The 16365-nt window shown below is 41.6% G+C and overlaps 1 protein-coding gene across 20 annotated transcripts in view; it reads right to left on the reverse strand.

Moving 5' to 3' along the window:
* The window catches only part of TTLL5 (tubulin tyrosine ligase like 5), a 289561-nt gene that overhangs the window by 258267 nt on the left and 14929 nt on the right, over positions 1-16365 (reverse strand). For all 20 annotated transcript variants that reach the window (XR_015252163.1, XR_015252162.1, XM_086709211.1 and 17 more), the window contains exons 4-6: positions 11300-11382; positions 9624-9730; positions 2324-2454 (exon numbers count right to left, since the gene is read on the reverse strand). Coding sequence is in view for 18 of the 20 variants with exons in the window: in XM_086709211.1 (XP_086565337.1) it covers positions 2324-2454; positions 9624-9730; positions 11300-11382 (321 nt within the window). In the remaining 2 variants the exon portion in view is untranslated. The remainder of the gene's footprint in view (positions 1-2323; positions 2455-9623; positions 9731-11299; positions 11383-16365) is intronic.

The raw sequence follows: 16365 nt of genomic DNA on the forward strand, positions 1-16365 counted from the left end.
ACCCAACGATGTTGGATCTCCCCCAAATGAATTTTAGCTTAGAGGTCATGGACTCTGGACAACTGGCAAAGAATGAATGGCATCCTGGCAAGACTGAAATCAAGACGACTCCTCTTGACAATCATGTCTTCCTTCTCCCCCCTTTTCCACAAACATGGTGGGTCCCTGCTGTGGTCTTTGGTGATGACATCATTAGGTGATTTGTTTGGGGGACTGAAGAACGCCATTTGCCTACAGTAACTGTCCTGGGGCTAAACATGGTGGCTCTGAGTTACGGCTGTATTAATTCTGTGTGTTCTATTGACCTTTTGAATTCATTTTTGTTAAAAAGTAGAGCACACACGAGTTTGAATAATACGCTAAAGAAGCAATCCTACTGAAAGACAGGTCACCCTTGAACTGATGGAGGAATCCTAACTCTATCCAGTCATCTGAATGAGCATCCCCACCCCTGAACCTGCCTCCAAAGGGAAACAACAGGATAAGAAATAGCAGAGAGAGGACAAAGGGAATTTTCATTTCAGATTCCTGTAGACTTTAATAGGGAATTATTGTACACTTTAACGGGAGCAGTTTTCACACCTGGGCCATGTTGCTAACATGTTAGTTGAAGTATTTTTTATGCTATCGTGTTGGCTTATCGCATGATCTTTTATTATGTAACAATACATCTCAACGTCACTTGAAAAAGGGAATAACATTGAACACTTATTCAACACCTATCAGATGCCATTCCAAGTGCTTTCCATGTATTAACCTATTTAAACATCCCAACAACACTATAAGGTCAGTACTAGTAATAAGCCCACTTTACAGAGGAGGAAGCTAAGGCACAGAGCAGTTTAAGTTATGTGGCTAAAGTCACATAATAAAAATTCTAAGCTGTAAGTTTTCAGCTTTGAGTCCAACAGAGCTCTTCTGACCCATTCCAGAGCCTTCTGTGGGCAAACACTGAACCGTCAAGTGTCCCCGCTGGAATAGGTGCTATCAGAGAAACGGCCTCACCAGGGTGGAAGCAGGAGATCCTGATGACGGAAGTCCCAGAGGATGAACCCCGCACTGGGCAAACCAGACTGTTAAGTCTTACAGGTTAAGAAAATCAAGGGTCAGGAAGTCTAGAGAGAACTTTCTCTTCTTCTCTCCATGCTTCCTCTACCCATAAGACAGGAATAGTCTCTCTCTTGGACTTACCGAGAAGAAAGATATCTATGTGTCTGTCCTCCCCTCGTGTCCTCCTTGATCCTCTCTCACAGGTGTTACCGGGAAGTGGACACTGTGGGCACACTGCCCAGTGTCTTTATGCAACAAGGCCCGGTGGTGAAGAGTGCGGCCTCTAAAACCAAACCACGAAGTGTGAACCTGACGGCACCGTTTACAACCTGCATGACTTTCAGAAAGCTCCTGACCTCTCCGTGCCTGCCTTCATCTCTTCATCTGTAAACCTGGCATAACAGCGGTGCCTACCTCACAGTAGAAATGCCACTTGGAAGAGGGCTTTACAGAAAGGAAACACTCGTTTCGTACTGGCTCATATTACAACTACTGTGCAGACTCTCACAAAAGACCTGCCTCACACCTTCTCTGTACTCGCACCTCTTCTGTGCACCAAGCCTACTGACTCGGGCTCTGTCCCCAGGGAGGAAAGCCTGAAACAGCCCATTTCACCTGCTGGGACCTGGGAAGACCGTTCACTTCGAGGCAAAAGTAGTAAGGAGCCCACTGGGAATGGGCTGCAGGCCACAGGTCCCCATCTAGCTTTACCAACCACACAGCTGACATTTGGTTCCCCATTTGGCTAACACATGTATTCTTCAATTCTCCTGAACTCCAGCAAGACTGTGACTAACTGGTACCTCTAAACCCTCACACTAAAAAATGCGTGATCGTTGAACCTCAAAGGACATTAAGTCACACAAGTCCAGACGTTAAGGTGACGGGAATATTCCCCTAAATGGCAAGAGGAAAACAGACACTCAAAAGGAAGCATATATAGTTCAAATCCAGAAGCATATACTTTCTCACATAGGCACGAAGTCTTGCCAATAAAGAGACTTTTTGTACCTGACAGGGGCATGTGTGCAGGGCACCAATGTGTCCTTCCAGAAATGACAGTGACAAGCTTACTAAAAATACGCATACAGGTACATAATCAGAATAAAAAAAGTCTTAAGATTATTTCCCTAACTGTTTTAGTAAAGAAACACAACTTTTTAAGGATGTGAAAAGCCCTCATTAGTTACTGACTCGAGGTAGCTAGCCCTTGGGGTAAGTCTGCCCCAAGTTCAGGGGCCAAGGATCGGGGCCTTCCCAGCCAGGCACTTACTACAGAATTCCGCATACTCAGCTGGCAGAAGAAAGGTCTGAGGGAGGATGTGAAAAGCCTTGAATCCATGCGTATGCTGCATTCGAATGATGTTTTTGTACAGTCGGTCCTTCCGGGTTAGTTCATATGACCTAAAAATCGTAAAAGTTTTTCCATTTCAGTCATCTGTGACTCAAAGGTTTTCCCGTGTTATCACATACTAAAGAGTTTATAGTTCACAGTTCAGAAGCAGTCATTGAGGACAGTATTACATCTCAAATCACTTTGTCACCTCCAAAGATTTATTAATCATTTTCATAAAATGGATTTCTCTGGTCAGATTTATTCATCAAGGTATAATTTGCATACAGTAAAATCTGCCCTTTTTAAGAAGTGTATAATTTTCTTTTATTTTTTGTTTGTTTATTTTTGAGAGAGAGACAAGAGTGTGAGTGGGGGAGGAGCAGAGAGAGGGAGACACAGAATCTGAAGCAGGCCCCGGGCTCTGAGCTGTCAGCACAGAGCCCAATGCGGGGCTCGAACTCATGAACCACGAGATCATGACCTGAGCTAAAGTCAAACGCTTACTGACTGAACCACCCAGGTACCCCAAGAAGTGTATAATTCTAAGAGTTTGAACAAACAAATGCAATTATGTAACCACCACCACAAACAATTCCAACATCCCAAAAAGTCACCCCAAGTACCTCTGTAGTGACCCCAAGAGCCTTCCAATCACCTCCAGGCCCTGGCAAGCATTCATCTGTTTTCTGTCCCTATAATTTTGCCCTTTTTCGGAAAGCCAAGGACATGGAATGATATAGTATGCGTCCTTCTGAGACTGGCTTCTTTCGCTTTTGGCAACAACTGAGACGTATCCTTGTGGCTGCATGCATCAGAATTTCATTCCTTTTTATGACTCGGTAGTAATCTACCGCTTGGATGTACCACAGTTTCTTTATCCATTCACTAGCTGAAGGACATGAGAGCCATTTCCAGTTTTTGAAGATACGGATAAAGTCCCTACAAGCATTTAAGTACGGACTTTTGTAAGAATGTAAGCTTTTGCGTGGACGTAAGTTTTCATCTCTCTAGGAATGAGATGGCCGGGTTTAATAAGAGTGTTTGGTAAGTTCTATTAGCTGTCTATTGCTGCATAATAAAATTATCTCCAATACCTTACAGCCGAAAACCGTAAGAAAAATTTCTGTGGGTCAGGAGTGTGAGGGGAGCAGGACTGGGCAGTTCTGTCCGGGGCTCCCTCATGAGATGTCAATCACGATGTTGACCAGAGCTACAGCCATCAGGCGTGACTAGGGCTGAAGGACCCACTTTACAAACAGCTCTCTCACATGGAACTGGTTGTTGGCAGGAAGCCTCGGTTCCTCCCCATGTGAACTTTTCTGTAAGGCTAATAGAGGGTCTTTGTGACATGACAGCTGGTTCCTCCTACATCAGGTGATGTGAGAGGGAAAGGGACAAGAACAAAGCTGCAATGACTTTAATGACCTAGTCTCAGAAGTGACACCATGTCACTTCTGCCACAAAGTGCTCATTAGAAGTTACAAAGTCCAGGGGCGCCTGCGTGGCTCAGTCAGTTAAGTAAGCATCTGACTCTTGGTTCCAGCTCTGGTCATGATCTCACGGTCCGTAAGTTCAAGCCCTGCATCGGGGTCCGCACTAACAGTGCAGAGCCTGCTTGGGATTCTCTCTCTCTCTCTGCCCCTCCCCGCCGCCTTGAAAATAAATCAACTTAAAAATAAAAACAAGAAGTTACAAAGTCCAGCTCACACCCAAGAACAGAAAAATTAGCTCAACCATTTGAAGGCAAGGTCAAGGAATTTGCGGACACGTATTAAAACCAACACGTGTGTATGTATTTAACTTTATAAGAAACTGCCAGACTGTTCTCCAAAGTGGCTGTACTGTTTTGCCTTTCCCACCGGCAAAGTTTCAGTGTTGCAGTTGCGCTGTATTCTGACAAGCACTTGGTGTTGTCTGGTGTTTTTTCTTTGTTTTTAGCCATTCCAATAGGCAGTTAGTAGTACCTCGTGTGTGTGTGGTTTTTTTAAGTTTGTTTATTTCTGAGAGACAGCGAGTATAAGCGGGGAGGGGCAGAGAGAGAGGAAGAGAGAGAGAGAATTCTAGGCAGGCTCCATACTGTCAGAGCAGAGCCCAATGTGAAGCTTGAACCCACAAACCGTGAGATTATTACCTGAACTGAAATCAAGAGTCGGATGCTTAACCGACTGAGCCACCCAGGTGCCCCACCTTGTGTGGTTTTAACTCACATTCCATTAGTGACTATTGATGAGGAACATCTTTTCATGTCTATCTTCCTTGGTGAGTATCTGTCCAAATATTTTTAGCCCATTTAAAAAAAAAAAAACAGCCTGTTTATTATTGAGTTTTCAGAGTTTATTATACATTCTTAGATACGAATTCTGTATAGATATATGTTTTGCAAATATTTTCTCCCAGTTTGTGGCTTACCTTTTCATTTTCTTAACAGTGTCTCTCAAAGAGCAGACATTTTAAATTTTCAGGAAGCCCACTTTATCAACATTTTTCTCTTATGGATTGTGCATTTACTGTTAGAGCTAAGAAATCTTTACCGAATCCAAGAGCACGAAGATTTTCTCCTGTGTTTTATTCTAGAAGTTTTACGGTTTTAGCTTTTACATTTAAATCTGATTCTTTTTGCCAAATGGTTTTGATGGGATTTATGAGTATTAAATTTATTCTAACATACTTTAAATATAAATAAACAAAAAAAGACTGTGTTCTAAGTTCGACTTTTGATAAATATATTCAAATTTTCAGGGTCCAGAAGCCAAATGCATCAAATAAATTCTAGCTTCATAAAGCTTCATCAGCCGCCTGTGACTATTCACTGCTAAAAATCATTATGAAACATTTTAGGTGTTTTATGTTAATTGAATCCTAATTCTTTAATAGTACAAAAAAAAATCTAGATTACCCAAATAATGAAAAAACACTAGTAACCTAACAAGTACCAAACCCAAAGCATTCTGGGAATTTTTACACAAAGATACCTAGAGGGTGTGACCTTCTGAGAAACATGGCCTGAAAAAAGGACTTTCATGACTTGAAAATAGGACCGTTGAGGAAAACAGAAGATGTGGCTACCTTTCCCACATTTATAGGCCTAATGCCACAGCAGTAACTGTCCAGCCTCTTCTATAACTACACGGAACTTGCATCACCATTAGTAAAGCAAGTACCTGCGGGTCGGATAGGTTTCTCCTACACAGTGACCAAGATAGACCTTAATGTCAGACTACAATGATCCTATTGTAGTAAAGTACCAGATCACTAGGTTAAGAATCCCACTGACAACTTAGTTTACATCATTAAAAGATGAATGTGCAAGAGATAAAATTTTAAAGAAAAGCAAGGAAATGGTCACCACAAACTTCAGGCAATAATTGCCACCTATCAGGAAGTATATTCCAGAGCACTTCAGGTAGCCTCAACTGGACTCACGAGTTCCACTACTGGCTTCCACTCATGGTTTGCTCCACCGTTTAAAAACCATCCAAGAATCTTTACTATAACCACTAAAACTTAATGTTTCTCAGTTCAAATTTTTCAATATAATTTCTTAAAATCAAAGGGGACTTTGCCAAGTCCAGGTATCACAAACACTTCTTTCTTACCCATCATCCTCTTCATAAATGTAAAGCAGAGGTCCTTAAATTTTAGATAAGAATCATCCACAAAGTTTCTTTAAAATTATTGTTTGTAAGTCCCACATCTCAAAATTCTGGGATAAAGTCTAGGATTCTGCATTTTCTACAAGTGTCCCAGGTGATTTGGGTACAGATGGTCCACATTATAATACTGATTTAGCCTAGAACAGTAATTTCCAAACTTTCCAGATATAAATCACCTCGCTGCCTTTTCTTTTTTTTAAGTTAATTTATTTTGAGAGAGACAGAGTGTGAGCAAGGGAGAGGCAGAGAAAGAGGGAGAATCTGAACCAGGCTCCATGCTGTCAGCACTGAGCCTTTGTGGGGCTCAAACTCACAAAACTGTGAGATCATGACCTGAGCAGAAATCAAGAGTCAGACGCTTAACCAACTGAGCCACCCAGGCGCCCTATCCTGACTCTTTTCTAAATATATGGTTTCTAAGTATATACTTACCTAGAAAGATTAAGCACCTAGAAGGTACTTTTTAAATATACATCTTCCCTGGGTATGGTGATTCCACGAATTCACAATGGGACCTGTGAGTGCATATTTTTAAATAGTCTCCCCAGTGACGTTTATCATCAGTTAGAAACACTGACGAGAGGGTAAGAAAAAGAATGCATTCTCCTACAGATGCCCAATCCTAGAGGTCTCCAATATCCTTTTGCTTGATACCCCCCATACAAATTTTAGGAAACTATATATCCTTTAGTCGGCATCTAAGATTTTTCATCAAAAAAAATCTGGTTACCAAGGTCGCTCAGCCCATCATCCCAAATGGGCCAACAAATGATAAATCTTATTTTAAAACAAAATTCTAACGCTACCCTTTTAAGTATACTCAAGGGAATCAAAATAACATCAGGATTCAAAGGCTCCTATACATTTTAAAAATAGTATCAAAGAAAAAGCTCTTTTTCTGTCAGTATATTTTTCGCTTTTTAAAATATACTTTTTACTGAAGGTAATTTATATACAGAGAAGCATACAAATCACAAATGCAGAGCGTGATGAATTTTGGTCACCTGTGTGAGCACCACTGAGACTAAATATAGAACATTCCCAGCACCCCAGAAGCGTCCTTCACACTCCCAACCCAGGCATGATCCCTCAATCACTCTTGTTTTTACTTCTTCTGTGACGCTTCCCCCAAAGAAGGGTTTAGCCTCATAGAACATACTTCATGCTTGCAACTCGTATATCATCATACCTTCTCTATAACAAAATATGCATATGAGTTAATATGCATTATTTTCAAATTTCATATGATCATTAGGCTATAAACTGATTATCACGGCAACTACTGTAGTACACAATATATCAAAACACCATAAATATTATGAATTTTTATTAAAATGTACAGTATACCAAGGTTAATGTCTCCATTTTGATAATTTTGCCACTGTTATAATGGATATTAATGTTAGAAAAACTGAGTAAAGGATACAGAGTAACTACATTATCTTTGCAACTTTTCTAGAAGTCTAAAATTATTTAAAATTAAAAGTTAAAAATTATATTAAGAAAGTTCACAATAATATTGGAAACATTAAAAAAAATTTTTTTTAATGTTTATTTTTGACAGAGAGCGAGAGACCGCGAGAGAATGAGTGGGGGGAGGGGCAGAGAGAGAGGGAGACACAGAATCTGAAGCAGGATCCAGGCTCTGAGCTGTCAGCACAGAGCCCGACGTGGGGCTCGAACTCACAGACTGAGAGATCATGACCTGAGCCGAAGTCAGACGCTTAACCAACTGAGCCACGCAGGTGCCCTGGAAACATTTTAAGTGCCTGAATGCCTCTTACGCTTGAGTTCAGGTCTCTGGATTGAAACCATGCGAGACAGAGCAGCAGAAGCCACGAAGCATGGTGCATTTAGATGATGTGTTATCGCATTTAGATGATGTGTTATCAGTGTGCTCGAACATACAAGAACACCACATTCAAGGAATACTCCAGAAAATACAGGTTCAAATTTATTAACGCTGACTGTTTAATTCTAAACTGAGACAGAATTCCTATACACCTACAGGAGTACTTCAAAAACCATTAAAATAAATAATATACTAGTAACATGAACTGGAACGCAGACTCCAGTGTAGGCTATTTCAAGGACTCTTTAAATGCCTACTTAAGATAGACCGTATCTGATTCACTTCAACCATCCAGTCACACATTTAGAATACCAAATCTACATCTTCTAGACATGAAGGAAGAAAAATAAGGCTTAAGTTACTTTTGCAAATGAAGCAGAGACATAAAACTGAAACTTGTTATGAACTCAAAATCCACATTTATGCAAGATTATGAGGAAATTACTTGACTTGGGCCAGGTATTTACACACCGTGACGAGATATAAGAGAATTGAAAAATTAAGAAAGAAACTTCACTAGATAAAAATGAGAAAAGCATATGAAAAAAAAACTTGTGAGCATAAGTAACTAGGACTTAAGTCCTAGAACTAAATAAAATAAAATAAAATGCAACCACAGTCCAAATAAAAAAGTTGTACTGGATTTCCTTCTCTTCATGAGATGAGATTTGTTTCCCTCTTGTCTACAAGGTCATCTATCTGTCTCTCCGTGGTTGAGTATGACTGCCAGAATAAGGTAGGGTTTCAGCATCAATTTTATTCCTATTTTCTTCTTCACAGATGAAAACACTAGGAAACTCTGGTCACAAAAATAACAGCTAACACTTCTGTAGTGTTTACTATGTAACGAGCGAGCACTGTTCTAAATAGTTTAGATCTGGACACATTAAATCCTCACAACAGTCCTGTGAAGTGTGGATCATTAGCAACATCTTTTTACCAATGAGGAAAATGATGTTCAGAAAGGTCTTGTTACCAAGGACGCTCAGCAGAACTGGTATCCGGGCCCAGGCACTTGGTTAGAAGAGCCTATGCTCCTGGCCACTAGGCAGTATTGGCTCTCTAGGCTGCCATTAAAAATGCAACTGGAAGGAGTTTTCTCTACCAGTGACACTCAATTCTTTCAACTTCCTAATTCTGTGTCAAAAATCACAAGATGATCTACCATTACAAATTAAAATTAATGGCCTATCAGCTGACAACTTGACTATGTCAAGTTTTATGCTTTGGATTCTATTAAAAGCAAAGAAATTGAAATCACTATCACGGAAAAATAATTTGTCATTACCAGAATTCAATTCAACACCATTTTTTGGAGGGGGGAGGGGGTTTTGTCTGGAACCCTGGAAATGTTTGCACCCAAGGACAATGCACCATGTTAACATTCTAAGAGGGCCATTGTTTTACAAACGGGAAGAATAGTAACTGAAAAAGGAGGTGAGAGAGGGAGAACACTTACACACAAGGGGCTCTCAAACTGCTCAATCTTAGGAAAGAGAACCTATGGGATATGCAATCCAGAAACAGTCTCCTTTAGAACCATCCATGTCTACACAGTCCTTGGAGAGGCTTCGTATAATACATGCTTACAGATATGAACACCTCGGTTTGATTTGCAGACTGCTGCCCCGTATCACAGACTTCTTTTTTTAAGGACATTAATTATCTCTCTTGGCCACATGCCCAGTGTCAAGTACCTTTAAATGGAGCAAAATAGCTACAAGAGCATTACCTGGGAAAGTGATTAACCTTTTGTGCTTCAGAAAGGGTGCGAAGTAAGAAGGGCTTCAGGTGGGATCCTGTCCACATTAGGTTATAGTCAGTGCTGCTTGGGTGAACCTGAGGGCAGATAAAAAGATACAAAAACATCAGAGATAGCCTCTCTCCAGGGAGATGGCAAGAAAGGCCGTAGAAATTTTTCATCTACAGAGCAGAGTGAGTGCCCAGTTAGTATTTAAACCTAGTAAAATAAAAGCTGAGTATGAAAAGCTGTAAAGGATGCGATAGGTGGGCAAATCCCAGATACAAAAAGTGGAATAAATGAATCCTTCTATAGAAGTCTGTGATGTCTCTTAACATTCTTACATATCAAAGCATGAGAAGAGGGCTCAAACCCCCAACTCTCGTCTTCAGTGTCCTTAGGTCCTTACAGATGCTGGATATAAAGCACTGATCAGGACTAAAACCTTGTCATGGCAAACCAACTTAGGATATCATTCATTCACTCATAAGAATGATTTTGTCTATTCACTTGTCTGTTCATTCAACAATTATGTACCCTGTGCCTATGATGTGAGAGGTACCAGTGAGGCCCCAGAGATAAAACACCAAGACAGGATATAGACTAGTATCAGAACTTTCACAAAATGTCTACTTCAGACCTCAACCTAAGATAAGGAGCTAGGAACCAGACTATTATCAATCTTCTCAAAATATCTACAGTGTAAATCAGCCCAGCATTTTTGCCTGTCCCTTTTAATATCAATATCCCAATTTTCCTAATTTTCTTTGGGAATGACATACCATTTGGTTTTAAAAGACTGCCAGTCACCCCCTGACCCCCTGCAAGGAGCACTTCCATGGCCCAAGCTGGACTAGTCATACTATCTCCAGAGGGGGAGTCTTCAGTGGAGAAAGGCACAATGACAATGAATGGAGTTGAGTCACTTCTATGGCAGTCCCCCGAAGAGACAGTCCCTAAGATTCCTATTCCCAGACCCCTGGGGCTGTTCTAGTCTCTTTTCACCTCTTCCTCTGATTCTGCTACGCATCCTGTGTATAACTTACCCACAAATTCTTTATTTATTTATTTTTTTAACGTTTATTTATTTTTGAGAGAGACAGAGACAGAGCACGAGCAGGGGAGGGGCAGAGAGAGAGGGAGACACAGAATCCAAAGCAGGCTCCAGGCTCTGAGCTGTCAGCAGAGCCCGACATGGGCTCAATCCCACAGACCAGATGATCATGACCTGAGCTGAAGTCAGACATTTAACCGACTGAGCCACCCAGGGGGCCCTCTTTGGGTTTAAATTAGGCAGAATCTACTTCTGTTGCTTGCAATCAAAGAATCTTAATTCAGTATCAGACCATTCCCTATGGGCAGCTCTGTCTCTACCCCAAGCCTAATCATAGCAAGAAAAACATTTGGGGTTTTTAGTTTAAAAAAAAAGACAGAGAGGAAGGGAGGAAGGGGGGGATGGGGGGGAAGGAATCTTATGAAAATGTTTTCCATGCATTTCAAGGAGAAACTGGTAAATCCACTCAGAAATTCAACATAAGCTCTGCATCATCACTAAGCATAGATTCCCAAGTACCCTCTAGAGCTGCCCTATTAACTGGTCGTCAGGTTGGATGTCTAGGATTTTCAGTTTTAGAGCAGATCAGGTGAGGTAGTAAAAATGAGCTTACTTCATGAAATCCATGGGCTGTCAGAATGCTGCGTACCAGGCGACTATCTGTTCGCACAATCTTGTAAGACAAATGATAACGTTCTAGAGAAAAACACAGAATCAAATTCAGTAACCAAAAAGTTAACTGTAGAGACAAAAATAAAACTGTGAGATTGTGGCTTCTTAACTGTATTCGGTAACATTGTACTACTACCCTTACGCTATTATTAAGTAGGCTACTATTATTGTGGACCAAGGGTTCTTAACCTGACATTTGCTGCGGGTTATTAAAAATAGATGGGAGACAAAATGGCATCTTTGTTCTCACTACTAGTTGAAATTTAACATTATCTTCAATTACAAATGTAGGCACAAAACGGAGTGTTAGCAATACCCGTGACCTTGCCACCTATAGGTACCAGGTGTTTTAATATTATTGTACAATTGTTACAGTTATCTGAAAATGTCATTTCTCACAATATATAAAAATTATGGCAGTTAACAAACCTCCTAGCAGACCATGTTATTTAATGAACTAATAAAAATGCATATATGTCACAAATTTACCTTTTATACAATATTTTGATAATTACATTTCAATACAATTGATTATGTTTAGACTCCTATATATTTTCTATACACTTCAGAACCATTATGCTGAGAAGAGACCCACAGGCTTCCCTACACTGCCATTGCACATTTGGTCCACTGCACAAAAAGGTTAAGAACCCCTGCTCTAGACAGTCCTCTGTGTGCAATAATGCTGATTACCAGTGTATCTTAGACCAGAGGTTATAAACTGGCAATCCAGGGCCAAAACCAATCTGCAGACATTGTTTGTTAACTTCTCATTGTGCTTTAAAAACAAATTGAGCCTGGGTCTCTCCGTTGGTAGAGCATCAGACTTGTAATCTGAGGGTCCGGGGCTCATATCCCTGTTCAGGTGCCAGATGCACCTTGGGGCGCCTGGGGAGCTTAGTCAGTTAAGCGTCCGACTCCTGATTTCCGCTCAGGTCATAATCTCATGGTTCATGAGATTGAGCCCCCACATCAGGCTCTGCACAGACAGGGCAGAGCCTGGTTGGGATTCTCTTTGTCTCTCTCTCTGCCCAGTCCCCACCCATGTGCGCACACTCTCGCTCCCTCTCTCTCAAAATAAATGAACATTAAAAAAAAAAAAAAAAAGACTTTCAAACACTTAAATAAAAAAATAAGAATAATAAATGAAAATAAATTGAATTATTGAGGCGCCTGGGTGGTTCAGTCGGTTAAGCGTCCAACTCTCAATTTCAGCTCAGGTGGTGATCTTACGGTCATGAGACTGAGCCAGGAGTCCTTGACACATTACGTGAACCGTCACAGAAGGCAACCAAGAATAAAGCAACAATGGAACAGAGCCCACCACGGGACTGGTTGCCTCTCTCGGGGTATCAGCGTGAGGACCCCACCTCAGGAGGCTCCGAGCCAGGCTTTCTGCAGGAGGCACAAAGGCCCAGTGAACTGCCAAGTAGATACTATGCTCCATGATGAGTGCAGAGCCTGCTTAAGATTCTCTCTCTCTCTCTCTCTCTCTCTCTCTCTCTCTCTCTCTCAATCTCTCTCTCATCACTCTCTGTCCCTCTCCCCCCACCACAAAAAAAAAAAAAAAAAAGAGAAAGAAAAGAACGAAAAACAAACTGAATTACTAACCTTCTGAAATTGGAGGAATTCATTTAAAAATCTCGAATTCTGGGCTCTCTTGAAAACCCTGGCAACCCTGGGCTCGCTCTCTCTACCACGGTGAGTCCACTGAGGAAGGGCGAGTGCTCCCTTCAGGACAGGTTCACAGGGTCTAGTTCAGCACAGTCCCCTCATGGTCCCTTCACTCATTCACATTACCCGCCAGGCCCCATACGCATTCTGTGCTTTTGGCCCCTAAGACTAAAGTCTGTAATCATGTGAGATTTCTACACATCTCCAAAGACTAAATTTTACTCCGGCCCACTAAATGCCACCTCTTTCTACGCACCACCACAAAGTGTTTGAAAAAATTAGCTAAGAATTCTACAGCACAATTAAAAAAATTTTTTTTTATTTTTCTTTTTTAAAGTTTTTATTTATTTATTTTGAGAGAGAGAGAGCGAGCAAGCGAGCATGAGAGAGGAGGGGCCGAAAGAGAAGGAGAGAGAGCGAATCACAAGCAGGCTCCACACCGGTCAGTGCAGAGCCCAACGTGGGGCTCAATGTCACAAACCATGAGATCATGACCTGAGCCAAAGTCAAGAGTCAGACACTTAACTGACTGAGCCACCCACATGCCTCTCCTAAATTATTTTTTTCTTTTTTTTTTCAACGTTTATTTATTTTTGGGACAGAGAGAGACAGAGCATGAACGGGGGAGGGGCAGAGAGAGAGGGAGACACAGAATCGGAAACAGGCTCCAGGCTCCGAGCCATCAGCCCAGAGCCTGACGCGGGGCTCGAACTCCCGGACCGCGAGATCATGACCTGGCTGAAGCCGGACGCTTAACCGACTGCGCCACCCAGGCGCCCCATAAATTATTTTTTTCTTAAGCAATCTCTATGCCCAAGGTAGGGCTCAAACTCACGACCCTGAAATGAAGAGTCACACGCTCCACCAACTCAGCCAGCCAGGCAGCGCATCTATAGAATCATTTTTCGAAAAAGACTGCACAGTGAACAATTTCTGAATGAGTGTAATACAGAAACTTATAGACAGACCTTAGAACCAAATTCAGCCTCTCCAGTCAAAGATAAGCCTATCTTTTTATGAATTTATGTGAAAATATCCATAAATCCCTGCTGCTACTTGCCCAGCCCTGGCAAGAACACCATGCAGAGCAGAGGCAGGAAGACGGGAATGAAAAGACCAGACACTCCATACTTCTCATTCTTGTGGCAAACTTCTAAAGCCCAGTCACAGGGTTTTCCCAATGATCAATCACTATTATGTTGTCTTTGCAATACGGTTATAAGAAAAACACTTCAGAGTCATGTCTTCACTCCAGCGCAGAGGATAATTTAAGAAACAGTACAGTGCACTGCTTAAGAGTTTGTCTTCTGATTCCAAGTTGGCGAGGGAAAGCACAAGATAGGCCTGGAATATCTTGTTATGTCCAAAGAGAGGAAAGTGCTCAAAAAACTGACTGGGAACATGTCACAAGGATCTCAATGGATCGCAATGGATCCCAAGGATCTCAATGGGCAAATTTAAGACAATTTGAAAATAAAAATGAATTATGACAGAGATAGAGTATAATCCACTTATATTTAAGAAAAAAAAAAAAAAAAAAGAACCCATGAGTCCACACTGGTAAGAAGGTATACTGGTTTTCCATTGCTGCTCCTGTAATAAACTACCACCCACTTGATGGCTTTACCAGCACAAATTTGTTGTCTGATATTTCTTATGTCAGAAGTCTGACACAGATGTCATCAAGGCAAGAGGGGGGCTGCATTCCTTTCTACAGACTCTTTCTATAGGCTCATTTCTTTTCCTTCTCCAGCTTCTAGAGGCCTCCCCCATTCCATGGCTTTTGGTGCCCTTTCTCTATCCTCAAAGCCAGCAATGAAGGGTCTGGTCCTTCTCACACAGCGTCAATCTGACTCCTCTTCTGCCTCCTTCTTCCACTTTAAAGGACCCTTGTGATGAAGGTCAGTTGATTAGCAACCTTAAATCCACCTACAAGTTCAATTTTCTGTTGCTATGTCAGGTAATATTTTCATAGGTTCTGGGATTAGGGGGTGGACATCTTTGGGCGGGGCCATTATTCTGCCTATCAGAGGAGGGAAAGTTCTTTACAGAAAATCCAGCTAATAAATGTAAAAGGAAAGAAACAGAATATCAGTATTTCACAAAAACTGTAAGAGGAAGAGGTTCAGACTAAAATCAATGGAAACCAATGGGTGAGAGACTTGGGAAACAGGATATTCATGCATCTCAAAATATCATTCCAGAGAATGCTTGTAACAAAGCAAACAAAACAACAAAACAAAACTTCTGATGAAGTAATCTGGTGAACACTATTCTCAACCAAATGATGAGGCGCACCTGGGTGGCTCAGTAGGTTAAGTGTCCGACTTCGGCTCAGGGCAGGATCTCGCAGTTCGTGAGTTCCAGCCCCACATTGGGTCCTGTGCTGACAGCTCAGAGCCTAGAGCCTGCTTCAGATTCTGTGTTTCCCTCTCTCTCTGTCCCTCCCCCACTCACGCCCTCTCTCTCTCTCCCTCTCAAAGATAAAGAAATATTTTTTTTAATTTTTTTTTTTTTCAACGTTTATTTATTTTTGGGACAGAGAGAGACAGAGCATGAACGGGGGAGGGGCAGAGAGAGAGGGAGACACAGAATCGGAAACAGGCTCCAGGCTCCGAGCCATCAGCCCAGAGCCTGACGCGGGGCTCGAACTCATGGACCGCGAGATCGTGACCTGGCTGAAGTCGGACGCCTAACCGACTGCGCCACCCAGGCGCCCAAGAAATATTTTTTAAAAAATGATGAAACTTGCCACCACCAACAAGGCAATACAATTATACCACATGCTTCCTAACGTAATACACTGAAGAAGATACACTATGTGATAGTCCTACAAAACTTTAAACCTGAATCTAAACATGGAGAAACAATCAGACAATCCCAAACGTAAGGACATCTGCAAAGCAACTAGTCTGGAATCTCTAAAACTGTCAATGCCATGAAAGACCAAAAAAAAAAAAAAAAAAAAAAAAGCCTGGGAGGTTAAAGGAAAAATATGAAAAGTAAATACAATCTTTGACTTCATCCTAGACTTTAGAAAAAAAAGTAGTATAAAGGTCTAAATTGGGGCGCCTGGGTGGCTCAGTCGGTTAAGTGTCTGACTTCGGCTCAGGTCATGATCTCACGGTCCGTGAGTTCGAGCCCCGCGTCGGGCTCTGTGCTGACAGCTCAGAGCCTGGAGCCTGTTTCAGATTCTGTGTCTCCCTCTCTCTCTGACCCTCCCCCGTTCATGCTCTGTCTCTCTCTGTCTCAAAAATAAATAAACATTAAAAAAAAAAATTAAAAATAAATAAAGGTCTAAATCGGAACAACTAGGGAAATGTGCATTAGCAC

Source organism: Puma concolor, chromosome B3, assembly GCF_028749965.1.
Source record: "Puma concolor isolate L17-30 chromosome B3, mPumCon1.1.hap2, whole genome shotgun sequence".
In the NCBI taxonomy this organism is placed as follows: Eukaryota; Metazoa; Chordata; class Mammalia; order Carnivora; family Felidae; genus Puma; species Puma concolor.